The 23,294-nt window shown below is 34.6% G+C and overlaps 2 protein-coding genes across 2 annotated transcripts in view; one reads left to right on the top strand and one right to left on the bottom strand.

Annotated features, from left to right (window-relative positions):
• LOC140137074 (uncharacterized) overlaps positions 1–23,294 on the top strand; it is a 291,494-nt gene that overhangs the window by 185,489 nt on the left and 82,711 nt on the right. Inside the window, 1 exon segment of the mRNA XM_072158732.1 lies at positions 1,156–1,308. Coding sequence (XP_072014833.1) covers positions 1,156–1,308 — 153 coding nt within the window.
• Positions 2,595–14,083, bottom strand: LOC140138226 (arylamine N-acetyltransferase 1-like). The gene is made up of 2 exons (XM_072160140.1): positions 14,009–14,083; positions 2,595–3,512 (listed from the first exon to the last, which is right to left on the bottom strand). The coding sequence occupies exons 1-2, from the start codon at positions 14,081–14,083 to the stop codon at positions 2,595–2,597; spliced, it is 993 nt and encodes a 330-aa protein (XP_072016241.1).

Genomic DNA, 23,294 nt, shown 5'->3' with positions numbered 1-23,294 from the left:
ATTTTCCCATTGAAACACGTGTAATACATAATTAGTGGTATTTAACCTATATGTACCACTAGCACTTCCAGCAGTGACAATATCCATCTGTTAGAAGGATATCAATGTGCGATGAATACCCAGCACTGCTTCTGGTGTTTACAGCGAGGAGTTTCCGGACAATTACTGACCACGCAGAAATTATACACCAAAGTACCGTACATCTGCTTCCACTCTAAGCACACTAATAATTTATATTATACTTTTATCTGAAAGGTACCTGAGTACATTAGTGTATATAACAGTTATGATATTCGGATACAGAGATAAGAATTATATGTGTGTTATCGCATACCAATTGAAATTGACCGGCAAACTTCTTCAGGGTGGTGTAATTCCAATCGGAAATTCCAGCCGTGCATGCTTGTTGTTCTTTTTATAGCATAAATGTAAGAGGTTTGGAATCTTGTTATCTATTTTGCCTGGGTCGATAAAAGGCTGTCTGAACCATAGCACTGGTCTTAGGCCCAGTTCATACCTTATATTTGCCATCAAATATTTGATTCAACAAGAATTTGTTATTCAATCTATTTCCGTACTATTTCCAGTCATTTTTATTTTGTAACAAATGTTTGTTGATAGTCGATCATATATTTGAATCGATCTAACGAAATTAGGCTAATGTCATTATTTGCAAAGGTTAGAAAGTTGCCAGAAAATGTTTATGTCAGGTTATATAAAGGGTATATATAAGGGTATAAAACGTTTTCATAACATTCAAAAACTTACTGCAAAATATTCTAACATAAGTGTTGACAAAATATTTGGCAAAATGTTTGCAAAAATTCAATTTTACAGTGACATTTTGACAACATTAAAAAAATGTTTTCATACAAAATGTTTTCATAACCTTTGGCATTTAATGTTATTAAAAAACGTTTTTTACCGAAACCAAAGCCCAAAATATAATATGTTCAAAAGGTTTTGATAATGTTTTGTGTTTGCTAGGAATTTATGAATATTGATATTAGAGTAGGATAAATTGTTGTGTATATAATCTCAAATTTAAAAAAAAAGCTGACGTGACCATAGCTGAGTTAAAAAATCATTTAATATCACTTTTGAAATTAAAAATTCTTTATTCTACATGTTCCTTTTTGTCTTTTCTATTGCCAGGAATTTTATGACATTTCCAATGTTTTAGAAGCACAGATAGCTGTAATGCTGTTCCAGGCATTGAATCAGAAGAAGGAATTACTTCAAAATGTCAGCAGTTATCGGGAAACGTTTCATCAACAAATGTGGAAAGGTGCTGGATCACTAGAAAAGGTAAGCTTACAGTGACATGTTATATTGAGGTATATCAACCTGATGGGAAGTCTTCTTTAATTGGTGTCAATATGGCTATTCCATTTCTCTACACTCCCCCTGTGGAAGAAGTGGCATATATCTCCTACAGAGGGCATAGTATGAATTTCAAAGGGAATGGAATGGAAGCATAATAGGCAGCTATAATATGACATTGTGTATATGTTATATTGGTCCACATTTGTGTGACAGTACTCTCTAAATGTGAAAAGAGTGAAAGAGTGAAAAACTCACTCCCCAAAAGAGTGATTCGCTTATAAGACCACCTAAAAAAGAGTGAAATGTGTTTTGTAACTTTAAAACTCAAAAAAGAGTGAAGAATAAAGGACCACACATTTTTAGAGTCGTCCTTCATTTAACTCCTTGAAAGAGTTAAAATTCACTCTTTTAGAGTGGTTTTTACTCTTTTTAGAGTGGTTTTAAAGTTAAAAAACATATTTCACTCTTTTTTGAGTGGTCTTATAAATAAATCACTCTTTTAGTTTTGGGGAGTGAGTTTTTCACTCTTTTACATTTAGAGAGTAGAGCTGCACAGCTGATCACACTCCTCCATTCCATACTGGTTATGTAATAACATTCCTATGTCCTAGGGATGGTAAAAATTTTCACGGGAAAATTTTCTGGACACGTGACACCCATGGGCGCAGACATATTAGCATTATGGAATGTGACCCCGAGCACAGCGGGTGTTCTTCCAATGTATTTGAATAGGAAGAATTCCTCATTTGATGCAAAATAAGTTACTTGTCGCAAGTAAATAATATTATGGTAAGAGTTTCCGTAGATAAATATTTTTTTTCTAGTTAGATATTTTTACGTTTTGATGATATTTTGAAGATATTAGGTTCGCACAATATTTAATAAATTTGCAATGCACTAATTTCTATCAAAATTGCGGTCAAAATACTATTCCAATTCAAAATTACTAAGACTTGAATAGCAAGGTCACCGCCGGGGGGTCAGAGATCAGGCTCGAGGTTACACTCACATTGATACGCATTGGTCACGTGTCCAGAAAATTTTCCCGTGAAAATTTACCTATTAATCTTGACTGGTAGGGAATGGTAACTCTGGCACACAAGTGCTCATCATCAAGGGCATCAATCCTACCGAACAGGAGGACCTGGCCTGCTTTTCAAAGAAGAAGAAAATTTATAAACTTCACTTTGTCCATTGTTGTCAGTGGTTAATATAAGTAGCACTAATTCTATTATGCTACAGAATACTTTTGCCTTTTTCTATTACTCTCACTTTCCAAATATATACTCCATTTTATCGATAGCAATTAATACCTTATCAGCAGGGATTTTTGGGAAGTATTTGGTATAAAGACCTGCAAGTTCTTCTTTTGATGTAATTTTAGTCTTCTCAATTTCCCCTTCATCATTTTCACGCAGCAGAGATGTGGCAAGGATAGCTAACAACCTGTGGTTAGGGTAAGCAACTGCACGCATCAACTTAAGCATAGTGGCTCCTGACATTGGAGGGTTCTGTGTCACAAAGTGTTTGATCATATGATTTTTGAAGTACTCAACTACTCTTGGCTCCAGCGTGAAAGTCATATACTTCTTCCAACCATCAATCACCATGTCTTGCTGTCGTAGGGGTAACGTTGAATATGACTTACTGACCTTCTGCCACCAGCACCACTCCTCTCCTTCCTTGGTGAACTTATACACCTGGAAACCACACTTGTACACTGGAGATTCTCTTTCAAAGTCCAGTGGGATGGCTTTGAAGAGTGGATCACCTGAACCGATATCAACATGGTATTTATCTCCAGGTTTGATGAGGTTTTGAACGAGAACAGACATGTGCGAATGTAGACCATCCATTTGTATGTCGCATGCAATAAGAGAAACCTGAAACCCCAGAGCTTCAAGCAGGTGCTTCATGAAGACACTATGATCATAACAAAGTCCACCTTGAGTGCTGAGAATTTGAGTCTTGATGTCATCCAAGGTAGAAATATGCTGATCTTCGTCTGATCTGGATATGACAGTTATGGTTTGGAATGGGATCTTTTGTTGATAGTGGTTGACAATTTCATCTAGAAGAGCAGCTTTGTTATTTGTTAACTTTTCAGGGATGGAAGAAATCTTGAAGATGTCTTGAAGGAACTGAATGGCTTCTGTTTGGGATATCATTGTCATCTTCAACAACTTCTGCATGTAAGAAATAAGAATAAGTATCAACATTATAGAATACCGACAGTGGCGGCACCAGGATTTTTTTTTCGAGGGGGAATTAGGGGGCAAAGTGAATTTCAACGCTAGTTTTTTGTGCTAATCAATGAAAGTACGGCGCTAGTTCTCTTGTTCGTGAACGCTCTGTGTACAAAACAATAGGGCATGCAATGTGGCAAACTGCAACTTTTAAATTAGCATCTACCTTGGGTTTTTGCATCGTTGTGTCTTTACTTTGTGAACAATTTCAGCAAATAAGGTCTTAAATTCGAGCTAAAAGATGCAGCTATTGGCTGTTGGTTCCAATTATGACATATCTGCCTTTGTTTAGGATAATTATACAGGGGTGAACGTAACTGGTACCTTAATTATTTGGCTTACTGTACGTGGACTGGGACACTATGCAGAACAGGAGAGTGTCAGTAGAGTGACAAATCTACACAAAGCAAGACAGGGCCTCCTGGCTCTGCTGGTTAAAATCCCGTTACAGCCAAACCTGCGTCAATCGCAACACAATCATCCTGATTCTTAGCATTTGCAACAAATATTGCTATAAACACCCCTCATTTTTGTGAACTGTTTTAGATTGAAATAACGTACTCAACTTCAAGTATAAGATCCTATACTATATTCATTTTACCTTGCAGTCGCAGGGGGTCCTTTAGAACGTTCCAATGAGTCAAATAGGACCCAAACATACACTATAGTGAACATGATAATGCGATTGATTTTCTTACAAGTAAAAATATGGCCAATTCAGAGAGAAATCTTGTTTGTCGTATGGGGCCTACTTTAGACAATTACTTTTTGTTAGCTGCTGAGCTACTAATTATAGATACTTCATAACGTGTTCCTATGTTGAAAGTTGACAAGGTATTTCTACTTGCTTTAAAGAGAACACAAATATGCATACGGTATAGACGATTGAATGAAGACAATTTATTTGTACTAGGATTACATTTACGGTATTTTTGATTTTAATATATAGGCCTACCTGACACCCAATCAAGAACATGAGAAATTATTGTAAAGGCCATAAATATACGCACTTATGCATAGCGAGACAAACATAATAAAGTTAATCTGTTCTTTTAATTCTTGATTGCTAACATTGCATACTGCAGTTACTGTCCGTTTTCCTATACACAATACACAGTGCTCTTACCATTGACGCGTAACCTCTACAAATAGCGTATGTTAGAAGTATGGGTAATTGCCTAGTTAACTGTGTGAAAAATAACCGGCCAATATTAAAAGTACTCTTCTGAAATTCTAGAAAATATAGTTTTGTAACATGTCCTAAATTTTTAGCTAATTTAGGTGTTTGGAAATATTCGCACTTTGGTGTTTTAGGAAGCATATGTAAACGACAGATAACACCAAAAAATATGAAGAAATTATTTCCAAACCGTGTTACGGCCCACAGCCATTATGTTTCTAATTTTCAAGAATGTGGTTAACAATATGCACAGTATTGTCTCATTTCGTGAACAAAGGCCACACAGTAATTGTTACCTTGTGTTTGCTTTATAATCGTTCACCCAACTGAAACTATAATACCAGCTCATTGCTCATTGCACAGGTAAAACAGACACACATGTGTGTGGATGTAACCAGAGAAGATCTGATGTAACATAGTTGAGCTGTTTTCAATGAGTGTCTTGGTTTAATAGCTTTTAATGGGGTTTAAGTTCTGCAAAGGTCGTGGTGAATTCTACTGTAGACATGACTGCATCATGGTTAACATTTGGAACATTTCACATGCATGCTATTTGTCTCAATGCCTTTTCAGGCCATATAGTAATTCAAATCGTGAAACCGTAGAACGATCTGTTGGTCAGCATAGATATTGAATAAAATTGACTCCCACTACATCAATCATAAGCTACATCCGTTTTTGAAATACTGCTTACCAGCGACTTAAAATGAATGTACAATACCAAATTTAAAGCAGTACAGGCCAGGCTAAATCATCTCATGCACATGCACATACCTGCAGTTCCTACATGCATACTTAACTCCATAAAGAACCGAAATACACTTATTTTTAGCACACATGCTCTTTCAATAAAAGTATTAACTTCCAATATCATTGAGCAATATCCTACCAGCAACTGTATAAATTCCAGCTAAACAACACACCACACTGTAAATTCAGTGGTAATCAGTAAGTTAATTAAACATGTTTAAAGTCTAAGCACAAGTGTTTTTTGTGTTTAATCCTATGATTCATCGTTTTTCTACATGCTTAGATCATAAACGTATAGATGAGGTGACATGTGTTTACATTTGATACGCCCTCTGTTGGTCTGTGATCAAAATTGTCAGGCAAAAAACACTATAGTTTACATGGAAGAAGTTGATTTTTATTCATTAACGTTGGTTTCAAAGCAAATAATACAAATAATGGTATCAATCTTGTTTATAAATGCATCAAGCTATGTACATAATATCACACAAAACTTCAAAGATATTTAAAAGTTGAGTTTTAAAGAGATTTATGTAGTCTGTCATAGACACTTCCGTGTTATTTTGCCTGCTTTGAAACAACAGAGGGCGGTCTGAATGTAAACATGTGACATCACAGGTCACCTCATCTATAAAGTCATCTAAACAGTCATGACAGTTTGGTCATTGAATGATTCAGCCATGCATGTGTTTCGTAGTGCGACACTTCCAATCACGTGTTTAGGATTTAAATACTTCTTGAATACACGAAAACAGTGTAAACACAAAACAGTTTTAATCTGCTAAACATTTAAAAATGTTTAGCAGAAAACGTATTTACACTTTTGACACTGCTGAACATGTTTAAACGTTTGTGTGTCGGAATTAAACAGTATACACATGCTTCGTGCTTAGAGTACTACTATGTTTAGGTTTTTATAGCGTTTAGGATTTTGCCGCCTAACTAGTCACATGACATGAAAGAATAATTTCAAAATGGCGTACGTGGAGAAGGTATCGTCACAGACTGTCTGCGAGAGTACATTGAGAAATATGTGGGTAAGAAAGAAAACTGATGTCTGATTTCATGATCAAGTGGTTATTGAAAAGTTGTAGCACCTTCATGTACAATATTTATAGATATGCGTGCACGTACAGCTTCAAATTAGAATGTATGGAGTATAATGAGTAAGCTTATAGATTCCGGTCAAGTACAACCAGGTCATGATAGAAGCTCCACAGCGATGGCTATTTACGTGGCTGAGCAGGGGGAGTGGATACCTGATCATGAAATCAGACATCTTTTTTCTTTCTTACCCACAAATTTCTCGATATACTCTTGCAGTCTTGTCCCATAACTACTCAGTGGGCGAATGATTATATCGTATCTAAACACTATCATCTAAACATCCTGTAATGTTTAGATTTTGTGTGTTTAGGAATTAAACATGTTTACAATTTTTTAATCCCTAAACACACAAAATCTAAACATTTCATAATGCTGAACACAATTACTGTTTCAATCCTAAATGCATTTCAATCTAAACATGTTTAAATTCTAAACATGGGTGCCCTAAACAGAATCTTCATCTAAATGTTTCAAAAATTCAATTCAATTCAATTCAATTCAAGAAACATTTATTTCACAACTTCAAAAATACATAGTATAAATGACAAATGCCATAATTTTCAAACCAATTACATACAAAGCAAAGTAATGAAAATGAGACAAGACCGGTGTTTAGATTTTGTGTTTAATATCTAAACACTAAATTTACAGTGCAACGGCAGTAAAAGCGTATTATGCAAGTGCAAGGCCTGTTGTGGCAGTAAACGCATGTCACGCAAGTGCAAGACCTGTTGTCGAGCTGTGGACAATTTCTCTTACTTTTCATGTATGTACATTATATCCATAGAGTCACAACTTGTAAATTTTAAACCCATAGTCTTCTACATGCAAAGAATGACCTTTGGATGTGCTCCACAACTTGAGGTCAAAATGTGTGTGAGTATGTGTTTGCCGGCAAACGAGGACACACACAAGATTTTTCACCCTAAACTGCGGACTTACCTCCAACCGAGGACAGTCTCAGTCTCAAACTGCTGCAAAAGACCTCAAATGCATGCTAAATCGCGGACCATATGTACGGATAAAATTTCGTTTCGTATCATACACACACAAAAATCCGCCATGTTAGTCCACGGTTAGGCGATGAAAACACGATACACACGTCCGCGGTTAGATAGCAATACACACTGTCCTCGGTTGGCAGCAAACACACTCCTGTGTGTATATGTATGTTAAATTGGTCCACATTTATGTGACAGTATAGAGCTGCACAGCTGTTCATGCTCTTCCAAACTGGTTATGTAATAACATTCCTATGTCCTAGGGATGGTAGGGAATGGTAACTCTGGCACAGAAGTGCTCGTCATCAGGGGCATCGATCCTACGGGACAGGAGGACCTGACCTGCTGCTTTTCAAAGAAGGAGAAAATTTATAAACTTCACTATAGACCACTTGACATTATTGCTTATCAACAAAGGCGAGGGAGTCGTCCGTCGATATGCTTGAATGAACCGCTACACTGTTCAATGGCTTTCTTGTACTGTTATGAAATGTGGTGGGCGATTTAAAATGCACGTGCCCTGAGCAAACTACGATCCGTACGCACACTGCAGGGCAAAGAACAATGGAAATTGCCATAATTCAGCAAGATACAGGTTTTTTTTTTTTTCAAACCTTCCGCTTTTAAAAATCCCCTCAAATATTAAATAATGCTTCTTCAATTAGGAAACATTTTTCAATTTTGACTTCTGGATACCTGTTAGACATCAATTAAAGACTAGTCTTTCAATAAAATATTAATTCTAAGTGAAAAACATTGATTTTTTGAACAAATCTGTAAAAATCATCATTCAAAAAAAAAAAAATTTTAAATCCCGACCCTGATTTTTCAGGATTTAGTGTCGGGCGGTTGAGGGCAACACAACAATTTTTTTTTTGGCCTAATGATGTTGCATGTCAAGTGGTATATATACATACATGATATATGTGACATGATCACCCTTTTTGGTGTGTTTGGAATTTTAGCATATGTTATTACAATATACTAAGTTAATTGTAGGATTGATCAAATACCAAAAATAGGTTTTTAAAACTAGTTCAAAACAAAATCGTTTTGTTATCACATCGTTATTGTGATGCTCACAGTTAAATGCATGTTTAAGAATTTTAAAAAAATATAGAAATTATATTTTTGGAACAAGTTCAAAGAACAAATTGATTTGTTACTAGATTCACTGATAATATTTCACAAATATACAAATCATGACATTTCCTCTGATGAAATTATTTCAATAATGTTCCACAAGCAAGTTCTCATAAGTGGATAACTAATATTCAACACAAGTATAATATTCCACAATCCAACAAAATGATTGTCTCGAGACATCAGGAAAACACAACACCAAAGCAATGATTAGACTCCGCATTGCCCTCCCGATCATGAGGACCATTTATTAAGCTATTTATGACCATTCAACAATTTTATATTCATATACATAAATATAATTGAGATAAATAATGATAAATAATGATATATTTCATAATATAATAATAATATAATAATCATAGCACTTTCATAGCAGTTAAGACATAATATAAATAGTTATTTATCTTCCAATAAATATTATTAATAACACAATACAAGAATTATTGGAAAAATGTGTACAACAAGCCAACCATATAGGCTGGACATGCAAGAATTGACTTCTGTATCACATTTAACCAAATTTCATCTTAAGCAAATACAGATACCTCTTTGGATCAAACAGAGGATTGAATTGGAAAACAATATTTATAACGCAATTATTAAATAAACAGAAATCTCCAAAAGAAGAAACAATGCCAACTCTATCAATGAATTATATCTTTAAATCCCTATATAAGCTGGTAATTATTGAAAAGTGAGCCAAAATTTACTATAAAATAATATTAATAAATGAAATAATCCACTGACAAAAACAATCAAGCCAAAAGATACTTCAAATAAGCATAAATTACTCTTACATAAAGCGTAGTAGAAAGTGGAGACAATCTACTGATGAGATTCTTCAGGATTTGAAGAAACTCCAGACAAAGCAGCATAGTAGAAAGTGGAGACAATCTACTGACGAGATTCCTCAGGATTTGAAGAAACTCCAGACAACGCAGCGTAGTAGAAAGTGGAGACAATCTACTGACGAGATTCCTCAGGATTTGAAGAAACTCCAGACAAAGCAGCATAGTAGAAAGTGGAGACAATCTACTGACGAGATTCCTCAGGATTTGAAGAAACTCCAGACAAAGCAGCATAGTAGAAAGTGGAGACAATCTACTGACGAGATTCTTCAGGATTTGAAGAAACTCCATACAAAGCATTTATTAAGCCAGCACAAAGCGTAGTAGAAAGTGGAAACAATCTACAGACGAGATTCTTCAGGATTTGAAGAACTCCATACAAAGCATTCATTAAGCCAGCACAAAGCGTAGTAGAAAGGGGAGACAATCTACAGGCGAGATTCTTCAGGATTTGAAGAACTCCATACAAAGCATTCATTAAGCCAGCACAAAGCGTAGTAGAAAGTGGAGACAATCTACAGACGAGATTCTTCAGGATTTGAAGAACTCCATACAAAGCATTCATTAAGGCAGCACAAAGCGTAGTAGAAAGTGGAGACAATCTACAGGCGAGATTCTTCAGGATTTGAAGAACTCCATACAAAGCATTCATTAAGCCAGCACAAAGCGTAGTAGAAAGTGGAGACAATCTACAGACGAGATTCTTCAGGATTTGAAGAACTCCATACAAAGCATTCATTAAGCCAGCACAAAGCGTAGTAGAAAGTGGAGACAATCTACAGACGAGATTCTTCAGGATTTGAAGAACTCCATACAAAGCATTCATTAAGCCAGCACAAAGCGTAGTAGAAAGTGGAGACAATCTACAGACGAGATTCCTCAGGATTTGAAGAAACTCCAGACAAAGCATTCATTAAGCCAGCACAAAGCGTAGTAGAAAGTGGAGACAATCTACTGACGAGATTCCTCAGGATTTGAAGAAACTCCAGACAAAGCAGCATAGTAGAAAGTGGAGACAATCTACTGACGAGATTCCTCAGGATTTGAAGAAACTCCCAACAACGCAGCGTAGTAGAAAGTGGAGACAATCTACTGACGAGATTCCTCAGGATTTGAAGAAACTCCAGACAAAGCAGCATAGTAGAAAGTGGAGACAATCTACTGACGAGATTCCTCAGGATTTGAAGAAACTCCAGACAACGCAGCGTAGTAGAAAGTGGAGACAATCTACTGACGAGATTCTTCAGGATTTGAAGAAACTCCAGACAAAGCGGAGAGTAGCATAATTTGACATACTTTTATTGAAGCATCTTTGACAAATGAGATAACTGATTTACCCTTCCAGCTACTGGGAGGGTGGGTGGATTTTTGGTCCAGCATGATCGGAGGAGCAAATGCAAGTGACTTACTAAGAAAGGTGTGAACACAACAAAAGAAATGGAATTAAAGCAGAGACCTGATTGGCTGCACCCCACTAAAGTGCCATCTGAATGGCCAAGAATCTGGGATTGTTGCTATAACAACACAACAACCTACATCATTCCAATACCATGACCCAAATCAATAGCATAAACTTTCAAGAGGACTTGATATGGCTCAAGTGGAACTGATAGGATAATTGTCCAGACTTGGCTGCACATGAATGCCCAAGTTTCCCTGATGCTGAGACAATCTGGTTTTTAAAAGATTTTCAACTTTGAAAACGTCATTGTCTCGAGACATCAGGAAAACACAACACCAAAGCAATGATTAGACTCCGCATTGCCCTCCCGATCATGAGGACCATTTATTAAGCTATTTATGACCATTCAACAATTTTATATTCATATACATAAATATAATTGAGATAAATAATGATAAATAATGATATATTTCATAATATAATAATAATATAATAATCATAGCACTTTCATAGCAGTTAAGACATAATATAAATAGTTATTTATCTTCCAATAAATATTATTAATAACACAATACAAGAATTATGGAAAAAATGTGTACAACAAGCCAACCATATAGGCTGGACATGCAAGAATTGACTTCTGTATCACATTTAACCAAATTTCATCTTAAGCAAATACAGATACCTCTTTGGATCAAACAGAGGATTGAATTGGAAAACAATATTTATAACGCAATTATTAAATAAACAGAAATCTCCAAAAGAAGAAACAATGCCATACAAGTTTCTCAATGGAGAAACTTGCATAATTCCCCCCCCCTCTCCCCAAAAAAGCAAATTAACAAAGGTGGAAAACAAAAGATCGGGATGCACCAAAATGCATCAAAAAACCCTGAACCAATTCAATCCCTCTGATGACAACGGAAGGCTATCAACTCTTAATTTACTGTTAGTGTCCACCAATAATTGTAGTGAACAATCACCTAGGCATTGGGGTAGGCCCCAAGACCAGACAAATATTGGTTAACTCATTCGGCGGTTTTCTTAACAAAAATCTATTGAACACCAGTGCGAAACAATATAATAGATATAGACCAAAGTATGAACAATGGTTTATTTAAAATAAAATAATTAAGACATGCATGTAAGCTATTGGCAAACATGAATATAAAGACTTATTAACGATTATTATTTCAAAAAGCCAGGCAAAACAAGAAAACACAGAAAAATCACTGGTGCACCCTAATAATATAGACACAAAGATTATTGAATCAAAAGACAATAATTTTCGGATGCTTATCATCAAACTCTATGTTCTGAAACAAATAATCTGGAGCCCATGCATAGCATAAAGGCATATACATGTATCGGTTTAACATTACTTGTTCTTTAAATATTTTACCTCTATCAAAATGTCTATTATACACAAAATATGTATAAAATTAGAACGCAATGTTGTTTAAGCTATAATTACAATACAATACAATCACGCATGTTTCAAGCGTGTACAGCACAACTTATCAAATACAATGTACATGTATATTTTTAAAGATAGATCAACAATTCCATATATAATCAAGTGTAATGTACTATCTAAGTAACATTAATTATTTTTAAATGCACAATTCGACAAAATTATCTTATTGGAATTTCTTCAACCGACCTTGAAATATATAAACAAGGGAATTCCATTTGTAAATTCATGCTTAATTGTGCTAGTCTTGCGATGCATAATTCTTCTTTCCCTGTAACTTGAAATATATGTTTATCAAGAGATATTTTGGGTCTTTATCTGACTTGAGAATAAAACCTGAAATGGGTGCTCATTGTAAAATTTTGAAACCGGAATTTGTAAAAATGCCTATCTGACCAAACTCTAACCTTCAAGTAACACAGAACTCTAAGAGTTCCAATTTCAGGACACATTTAATGATAAGATCATGAATAGTGTCCATATGTACCTTATACTACTAGTTGAAACAGATATCACAAGGCAACATACTAACCCAGAAACTATTTATCTTTTCTGCTTATTTAAATTTTGAACAAAATAAAGTTGCCACCGCTAATATGTCAAAATAATCTAAGTGCATTGCACTGTATAGGCTTGCTCACCCACAATAATCAACAATTATTCTTGTTGAAGCAATTTAAGGGTAGATGCGGTATTGTCGGTCCAAGCAGCCAAATCTTGAATCTTGATTAATCAATATCTTATCTAAAAATAACACATTGTTTTGCAAAATAACACTTTGTTGTTTTGCAAAAGTTCCTTCTATAAAACTTTGCAAACTTGCTTGAGAAGTTATGAACATTTTACAAAAGTGTTGCCGTTTAAATCCTCTTTACAACACAAGGACAACAGGGCCTACAAAAGTATAACCGTGACATTTGACTTCTATACACTCGCTATCAATATGTTATTGAAAAATAATGTATTGTTGTTTTGCAAAAGTTCATTCTACAAATCAAATACTCTGTAACTTGCTTGATGAGTTATGTACATTTTACAAAAGTGTTGTTGTTTCAGCCCTCTTTACAACATAACTCAAGAACAGTACATGACCTACAAAAGTATCTGTGACATTTACATTGTAACTTATTCACACTCGCTATGAACTGATCAATACAATACAATACAATACAATACAATACAAGGTGCTGTGAATTACTGAATTACACAGTTTAAAATAGTTGCTCACTTAACCAGCCCTTTTTATACCCAGTAGTACAGCAAAATTGTAGAAATTGAATTGTTTAATATCTACTAATAATATTTTCAGGAACTGAAAAAATATCTGTACTACAAATTAATCAAGCATTTGCTTGAAGTTTCTTTGGTCAAGTGGCCTGGGTTCATTGTCAATGTCACTTAAGTAAAAATTGCCCTTTGCTTGTGAGAAAAAGTCTACATTAAGCATATAAAGTTTCAGAACTAAATAAATGTTCTATATTTTAAACAGATCAATGTAAACAATAGAGAATATTCAATGAATAATTACCTCTCCTTTAACTTGATAGTTGATACCAATTGCAATCTTATATTCTCCTTTCTTATTTTCATTCACCTTACACATTGTGCCTTCTTGTAGTAAAAGAAAATATAAAATAATACAATGAAGTTTGAATTACTTGAACCACAACATAAAACAAATATTGAATTACCAAGAGGTTATTAAATATGTTCCATATAATGTAAGGACCAATCCATCCATAACAATACTTAATGTATATAATTTTATTATAGGTCTATTGATGTTTTAACCTATCTTACATGATATGTGTGCTTATAGTTGTCTTGCAAGCGACCTGGCACTCTAATCTAGACTTTATCAATTTCTTCTTTTTTGTTGCATAAATGACGGAAGATGTATTAATAGTAATATCAAATAGAGCCTACATATATCATCTTCACATACTCAAGACAATTCTATTTAAGTTGAAACAAAGTGAGACATAAGACATATTTTTACGTCATTAATTAATACCGTCATTATGAAGTCAATTTCCAACTTGTAAATAATGAAAATTGTCTCTTGCATTAATATTGACCTAGTCTTTTGAGCAGATTTGCAATTCTTACCACATATTAGGATCTGTAAAAAGAGCTATCTTTACATGTACCTATAGAAGGCAGGTTAACTTTCAAACTTAATAAGGATGTCATATCAGGTCAATAAATTTTTGATGCATAAACAAAATACCTTATAATTAAAATAGCACATTCCTTGTTGATATTTCATAGAAGCCAATAGCTCATCGGAAGCACCTATGCAGTATAAGATATCTTGTATATCATTTAGATACAATGCACATTGTCTATTTATTTAGAAAATGTGTGCCGATGAACATTAAGATTTGTCTTTTTGCCTTATAAAAGAACAATTTATTTGCACATAACCACACAGTTACCATTTTCTATTAATTACTGAATGTTTTACACCCAGACATACATACATAACCAGATTTAGCTGCTTTAAATATAATGTAAAGTCAAATTTCAGAGTCTTAGGAATTGCGAGTCTAGTTGAGTCACTGGATTAACGTTATTTGCGACTGACCGTATTTGCAGAAGAATAATGACTGATATTGATGCCAAGGTAGAACAAGAAATTAGCGAGGTTTTGTAGAAAGAAAACCTTGGTATCCGATTAAAATTGTTCATCTAGAATGAAGTCTTGTTCTTCTTGATTGTGGAAATAATGAGAATCTAAGTCTGCTTGATTCATTGTATCAAATGTTCTACCAGTCTTGCAAATTTATTGTTCTCAGTCTTCTTCTTTTCTTCTTATCTTTTGTGGCGCATTATATGTAGATGATGCACAGCTGCCATGACTGAAGAATGCAAGAAATCAGCTTGCACAACTTGCAGTATTCACATAGCCAACCAAACTCTAGTTCGGATAACTCAGACCCGCAACAAACTATTTGCTTACTGATATGATCGTGTCCTGGGTCTTAACTAGTTTTCTAAATGTTGATGGCAAACTGGACAAAAGAAGCACATGGAAACTCTTCACAGCCTTTTAATCGCCTATTTATGCGTTGAGAGTCCTTCTATTGTTTGGATAACCCGAACAGCTTAGACAGGTCTTTTGTCTTTTGAAGCAAACCTCACTGCAATTGATGTGCAAGATCAGCGGGGGCATCATTACTCCTGAAATATAACCACAAAGAAACAAACAGCAAAAAGAAACTACGTGTGCCTTCCCCGGTGTTTGAAACCTTTGCGCCTGATTATATCACATGATTGGTAAGCCTGATGTTCCAACATTCGCAACTCCTAGAATTTATCTAGTAATAGACACTTGAAGATTAAGGTATACTACCATGATTACTATTCTTATAACTTAAAGGCTTATATTCAGTAATAATATAAATTTGTATCTCCAGTAATAGAACCAGCCTGCATACTACAGGTTGACCTTTTCGAGCACCATGCAAACCATGTAAATCATTCCCAATAATTTGCATATGTGATCTAATAATGCCAAAAAGACAATGGTATATATTGTATATATAATACTTGTCAATTACAGCCAACACTAAATATTTTGGAGACTTGGATTTAATTAATAACATCCAACTTATAAAATACTTGACTGTAACTAGGGTTCATTATCTCATGCAAAGTATTACCGATAAATTTGTTGATTACTTGCCTGCTTGTAAATAAATTGAAGCCGTTGGCTGATTCTAACATGAAGCCGGTGGCCAATGCCAATGTGACCATGATGAAACCAGTTGCTGCTCTGTGGATGTTGATTTGCGCTTCTATACACTTAAATATTAATAAAATAATCACATCCACTGCTTAAGTAACATATCATTATCAATCCTATACTTTATAAAATACTACACATCAGACAAACAGTATTATTTTTCACCACCAAGAGCACAACAATTTTTTGGTCCAGCATGATCGGAGGAGCAAATGCAAGTGACTTACTAAGAAAGGTGTGAACACAACAAAAGAAATGGAATTAAAGCAGAGACCTGATTGGCTGCACCCCACTAAAGTGCCATCTGAATGGCCAAGAATCTGGGATTGTTGCTATAACAACACAACAACCTACATCATTCCAATACCATGACCCAAATCAATAGCATAAACTTTCAAGAGGACTTGATATGGCTCAAGTGGAACTGATAGGATAATTGTCCAGACTTGGCTGCACATGAATGCCCAAGTTTCCCTGATGCTGAGACAATCTGGTTTTTAAAAGATTTTCAACTTTGAAAAACGTCATTATGACTTCTTGTAAATTTATATATACCGTATTGGTCCGAGTATAGTCCCACGTTCGAGTATAATCCCACCCCCCATTTTTTTTTTTTTTTTTTTTTTTATAAGTTTTTTTTTCAGTGTCCCTGGACCTAGACCTACAATCCCGAAATATGTCTTGAAACATTAAAAGCGTCTTTAGGGAAAATTAGTCCCCACTCCCCGTGCAATGTTGAAGCGTGCAAATGTGTTCAGCGTGTCTCCAAAGTGTCGCAACATTGAATGATGGGGGGGTGTGAAAAAAGGAAAAGTGTTAATTGATGGCCCAGCTTTCTTCTAATTCCAAATATTGAACATTTTTATCCACATTAAATATACACTTTGGATTTCATTCAAGATGCCTAAAGCGTTTCAACGACATTTTTCGGGATTGTCTGAGGCAAACGCTAAAATTAACATCTGATTTTAATCTTTTGGCTATAACTTTAAAACTACTTGATAGAATCACTCCAAATTTTCAATGAATATTAGTTAGCGCATAAGCTATGATGTGGGTATAAAATAAAACAACTAATTGTATCAATTTTGACTATATCGCCCTGCACTACAAGCAGCTTGCACCCATCACCTGTGTATGTCTACAATCATAGATTGAATACAATAGCGCTCTTTTCAAACATACTAATCTTACAGATGTGAGTGATCAGCATGATATAGTTCAATGCATAGGTACCGCGTGAAAAATTTTCCATGACTATTCATTAATAGATAGGCTATGATGTGGGCACAAAATAAAACAACTCATCTTTTATTTAGGTAGTGGTAAAATAATTCTTTTGTACTCCATCCATTTGCATATCTTCTGGAGCGTGCCTATAGAGGAGATGATTTGAACTAATGACCTTATGTGCAAGCACTCTATAAGTAAAATACTTATGAAACGTATGAAACTTGAACGGGGTAGGGGTGTGTGTGGGTGTGTGTAGGGGTGTGTGTGTGGGGGGTTATCTTACAATTGCTATAGTGCCCATATTCATGACCTTTAAAGATGTCCGGATCTATGTTTGTCTTTATTACAATTTAAAACAAAAACAATCAATTATCATGCCATAGATAAATTAGGGTTTTAAAACTTATTTTCGTGTTTCATAATGTCAATTGTCATGAATACAGAAGAATAGTTTATCTTACAATTGCTATAGTGCCCATATTCATAACCTTTAAAGATGTCCGGATCTATTTGAGTCTTTATTACAATTAAAAAAAATCAATTATCATGCCATAGATAAATTAGGGCTTTAAAACTTATTTTCTTGTTTCACAATGTCAATTGTCATGAATACAGAAGAATAGTTTACTGGTTTGAATAAGTCACACACAAAAAAAAAGAAGAAAAAAAGGTGAAACTGTTGAAGCTCGAACCACTAGCCTTCCGTTTCACCGTCTGAAGTACTGTCCATTACACCACGCTGTCATGTTGAAATAATTACGGGATTCCGTGATATTTGTGAGCATTGCATTCTCGTGATTATGAAAATGGTAAATCTCGACAGACGATTTACATTTGCTAAAATCAGTAAAATGTAAATAATGTTAGAGCTAACAAAACGTAAAATAGTAAAATTAGATGTAGTTTTTAACAAGCTTTCAAACAAAACACTTTACAAATAAAAGTTGACACCAAATCGGCCTAAATTATGAATTTTGTCAACGGTTTACCATTTCTAAATTAAAGAAACTCCTTGTATTAATATTCAGTATTAGGCTAGGGTAAACCGTCAAATCACTATGTGATTCAATGGGACGATTTACAATCGCACTTTACCATTTCACGCAAATAAAATATCAATTTTAAAGATATCTCTGCATGAGTAGGCCTACTTGATAAGCGTACTAATGCGATTTTGTTATTAGTTCGTTTTGTTTTGTTTTTTGCGCGGGGGGGGGGGAGCGTTAGACTGAAAAAAGGTGAAAAAGGTCGTTTTTTGACTATATTGCCCTGCACTGCGGCGTTCACGCGATACCTATGCATTGAACTATATCATGCTGATCACTCACATCTGTAACATTAGTATGTTTGAAAAGAGCGTTATTGTATTCAATCTATGATTGTAGACATACACAGGTGGGGGTGCAACCTGCTTGTAGTGCAGGGCGATATAGTCAAAATTGATACAATTAGTTGTTTTATTTTATACCCATATCATAGCTTATGCACTAACTAATATTCATTGAAAATTTGGAGTGATTCTATCAAGTAGTTTTAAAGTTATAGCCAAAAGATTAAAATCAGATGTTAATTTTAGCGTTTGCCTCATACAATCCCGAAATATGTCTTGAAACATTAAAAGCGTCTTTAGGGAAAATTAGTCCCCCACTCCCCGTGCAATGTTGAAACGTGCAAATGTGTTCAGCGTGTCTCCAAAGTGTCGCAACATTGAATGATGGGGGGTGAGGAAGGGAAAAGTGTTAATTGATGGCCCAGCTTTCTTCTAATTCCAAATATTGAACATTTTTATCCACATTAAATATACACTTTGGATTTCATTCAAGATGCCTAAAGCGTTTCAACGACATTTTTCGGGATTGTCTGAGGCAAACGCTAAAATTAACATCTGATTTTAATCTTTTGGCTATAACTTTAAAACTACTTGATAGAATCACTCCAAATTTTCAATGAATATTAGTTAGCGCATAAGCTATGATGTGGGTATAAAATAAAACAACTAATTGTATCAATTTTGACTATATCGCCCTGCACTACAAGCAGCTTGCACCCATCACCTGTGTATGTCTACAATCATAGATTGAATACAATAGCGCTCTTTTCAAACATACTAATCTTACAGATGTGAGTGATCAGCATGATATAGTTCAATGCATAGGTACCAGCGTGAAAAATTTTCCATGACTATTCATTAATAGATAGGCTATGATGTGGGCACAAAATAAAACAACTCATCTTTTATTTAGGTAGTGGTAAAATAATTCTTTTGTACTCCATCCATTTGCATATCTTCTGGAGCGTGCCTATAGAGGAGATGATTTGAACTAATGACCTTATGTGCAAGCACTCTATAAGTAAAATACTTATGAAACGTATGAAACTTGAGCAGGGGTGGGGGTGTGTGTGGGTGTGTGTAGGGGTGTGTGTGTGTGGGGGTTATCTTACAATTGCTATAGTGCCCATATTCATGACCTTTAAAGATGTCCGGATCTATGTTTGTCTTTATTACAATTTAAAACAAAAACAATCAATTATCATGCCATAGATAAATTAGGGTTTTAAAACTTATTTTCGTGTTTCATAATGTCAATTGTCATGAATACAGAAGAATAGTTTATCTTACAATTGCTATAGTGCCCATATTCATAACCTTTAAAGATGTCCGGATCTATTTGAGTCTTTATTACAATTAAAAAAAAATCAATTATCATGCCATAGATAAATTAGGGCTTTAAAACTTATTTTCTTGTTTCACAATGTCAATTGTCATGAATACAGAAGAATAGTTTACTGGTTTGAATAAGTCACACACAAAAAAAAAAAAAAAAAAAAAAAGGTGAAACTGTTGAGGCTCGAACCACTAGCCTTCCGTTTCACCGTCTGAAGTACTGTCCATTACACCACGCTGTCATGTTGAAATAATTACGGGATTCCGTGATATTTGTGCGCATTGCATTCTCGTGATTATGAAAATGGTAAATCTCGACAGACGATTTACATTTGCTAAAATCAGTAAAATGTAAATAATGTTAGAGCTAACAAAAGCGTAAAATAGTAAAATTAGATGTAGTTTTAACAAGCTTTCAAACAAAACACTTTACAAATAAAAGTTGACACCAAATCGGCCTAAATTATGAATTTTGTCAGCGGTTTACCATTTCTAAATTAAAGAAACTCCTTGTATTAATATTCAGTATTAGGCTAGGGTAAACCGTCAAATCACTATGTGATTCAATGGGACGATTTACAATCGCACTTTACCATTTCACGCAAATAAAATATCAATTTTAAAGATATCTCTGCATGAGTAGGCCTACTTGATAAGCGTACTAATGCGATTTTGTTATTGGTTCGTTTTGTTTTGTTTTTTTGCTCGGGCGTTGGTCTGAAAAAAGGTGAAAAAGGTCGTTTTTGACTATATTGCCCTGCACTGCGGCGTACACGCGATACCTATGCATTGAACTATATCATGCTGATCACTCACATCTGTAACATTAGTATGTTTGAAAAGAGCGTTATTGTATTCAATCTATGATTGTAGACATACACAGGTGGGGGTGCAACCTGCTTGTAGTGCAGGGCGATATAGTCAAAATTGATACAATTAGTTGTTTTATTTTATACCCATATCATAGCTTATGCACTAACTAATATTCATTGAAAATTTGGAGTGATTCTATCAAGTAGTTTTAAAGTTATAGCCAAAAGATTAAAATCAGATGTTAATTTTAGCGTTTGCCTCATACAATCCCGAAATATGTCTTGAAACATTAAAAGCGTCTTTAGGGAAAATTAGTCCCCCACTCCCCGTGCAATGTTGAAACGTGCAAATGTGTTCAGCGTGTCTCCAAAGTGTCGCAACATTGAATGATGGGGGGTGAGGAAGGGAAAAGTGTTAATTGATGGCCCAGCTTTCTTCTAATTCCAAATATTGAACATTTTTATCCACATTAAATATACACTTTGGATTTCATTCAAGATGCCTAAAGCGTTTCAACGACATTTTTCGGGGATTGTAGATGCTAGGATCATTCATGGTTGTCCTAAAAAAAAAATATAAAAAAAAAAATTTCAAGATATTTTGTATTTTTAATATGAAAATTGATAATTTGTATTCATGTCATACTCTATTAATGATTTCAAAATGCATTGAATTTGAATGCATTTTGAAATCATTAATAGAGTATGACATGAAAACAAAGTATCAATTTTCATATTAAAAATACAAAATATCTTGAAATTTTTTTATATTTTTTTTTTTTTTTTTATTATTAATTATCCTAGCATCTAGTTCTAGATCCCACCCCCCAATTGTGAAAAATTTTCACATAAAAAGCGGGTGGGACTATACTCGGACCAATCGGTGATACGTACTTTGCAAATCCAAGTTTCAAAGTTCAATAAAGTTGATACCGACAATATTTGGCGGTTGTTGAAGTTCATCACAAATTCAGTTCATAAATGTGCGTAGTCTTCATTCCAGTCTTTAAACAAGTTCAGCTGGATGTTCTTGGATGAGTTTGAAAACCATTACCATCACTCCAGACTACCATGGATACATACATCAGTATTTTACACAATACACAATAACCCAGATGAAAAGGTTGAGAATTCATATAGAGAGTTTGAGAAATGAAGTTTGAAAATTTACTTCAACTGGAATGGCAACTTCAGAAATATCGATTGGGTTTCTTGCTCAAATTTACTCCAACACGAACGTATGATTGGTTACTGCACCAACAGCGTCTTGTCACTTAAACTCAGGACATGTGTATCAATGTGCGTTCAAAAGAAGGGCATATGTAAAGCAGTATTCAGACTTTTTATTGTACGTACAATATTGTATGTAACATATCTACGTTGTTTAATATATTGCCATTCTATTTCCAGTAATGTTTAAGTTCTAACGAATGTTTGATGACGTAAAATCGATAATATATTTCTGCTAGATATTATATGTAACATATTATCGATATTATCGACTATGGCATAGTCCATATTGAGACTATTTATGACATTATAATATCGAGATTAATAACATAGGCCTATTTCTAAATTTCTCAAAATTCGACTATAGCATAGTCTAGTATAGGCCTACAGTCTATAATATCGAATTGATTAATTCAAATTAAACAATTCATTGATGTTTGCACTGGGTAGTAGCCATTACTGCCAGTAGACAGGAAGTCTAGAAAGTTGACCTCAATGCTGTAGGTGGTCTTCCTGTGCTTTTGAATGGGACAGCTAACCTTGGCCAATTTTTAGACCAAAATTTTGGATTTTTCAGATTTTTTTCTAAGTTTGTGAGAGCATATCAAGACAATCCGTCGATGGATTTTTATTTCCGTCGGTAGATATTAAAAAGGCAGAGACCCCTGCTGTATAATAAATTAGCTAGGTAAGTTTTGAGTAACTTTGATAGAAATGATCAAAAAGTGCCTATTCTTTTGTGTGTGTACGGTCCATCACCTGTCACTTGGTAGTCTCGTAACATGTCTAATGGCCCTGCCCATGGCCACTCGATGAATTGTTTAATTCGAATTAATCAATTCGATATTATAGACTGTTATATCCAGCAAGTCATTTGGCAGGTCATTTTCTCTCTCTTTTTTATTTAGGTGATGTCATTTTTGCATCTTGCCAGTTTCAAAAATAAAATTCATGCAAAATTAGCAGTGTGTCAAATTTACTCACAATTTGACCATTTTTCACAAAAGTTTTATGTTATTGGTAAATCAAGGGGGTACTCAAGTTTGGTTTTGGTAGGGGTGTGCCACTGAGAATTTGAAAGTGGACCCATCACGGGACCCATCAATATACCAATATTTCAAGAAAT

This window comes from Amphiura filiformis, chromosome 17, assembly GCF_039555335.1.
Source record: "Amphiura filiformis chromosome 17, Afil_fr2py, whole genome shotgun sequence".
NCBI classification, from domain to species: Eukaryota; Metazoa; Echinodermata; class Ophiuroidea; order Amphilepidida; family Amphiuridae; genus Amphiura; species Amphiura filiformis.
The sequence above is the reverse complement of the archived record's forward strand: the minus strand, read 5'-3'. Positions and strand labels throughout refer to the sequence as shown.

Excerpts from the sequence above, each read along its gene's own strand:
- LOC140138226 (XM_072160140.1), bottom strand. The coding sequence starts at position 14,083 with ATGTGTAAGGTGAATGAAAATAAGAAAGGAGAATATAAGATTGCAATT. Across the intron at positions 3,513-14,008 it reads ACTATCAAGTTAAAGGAGAG|AAGTTGTTGAAGATGACAAT; the intron begins GTAATTATTCAT and ends TCTTACATGCAG.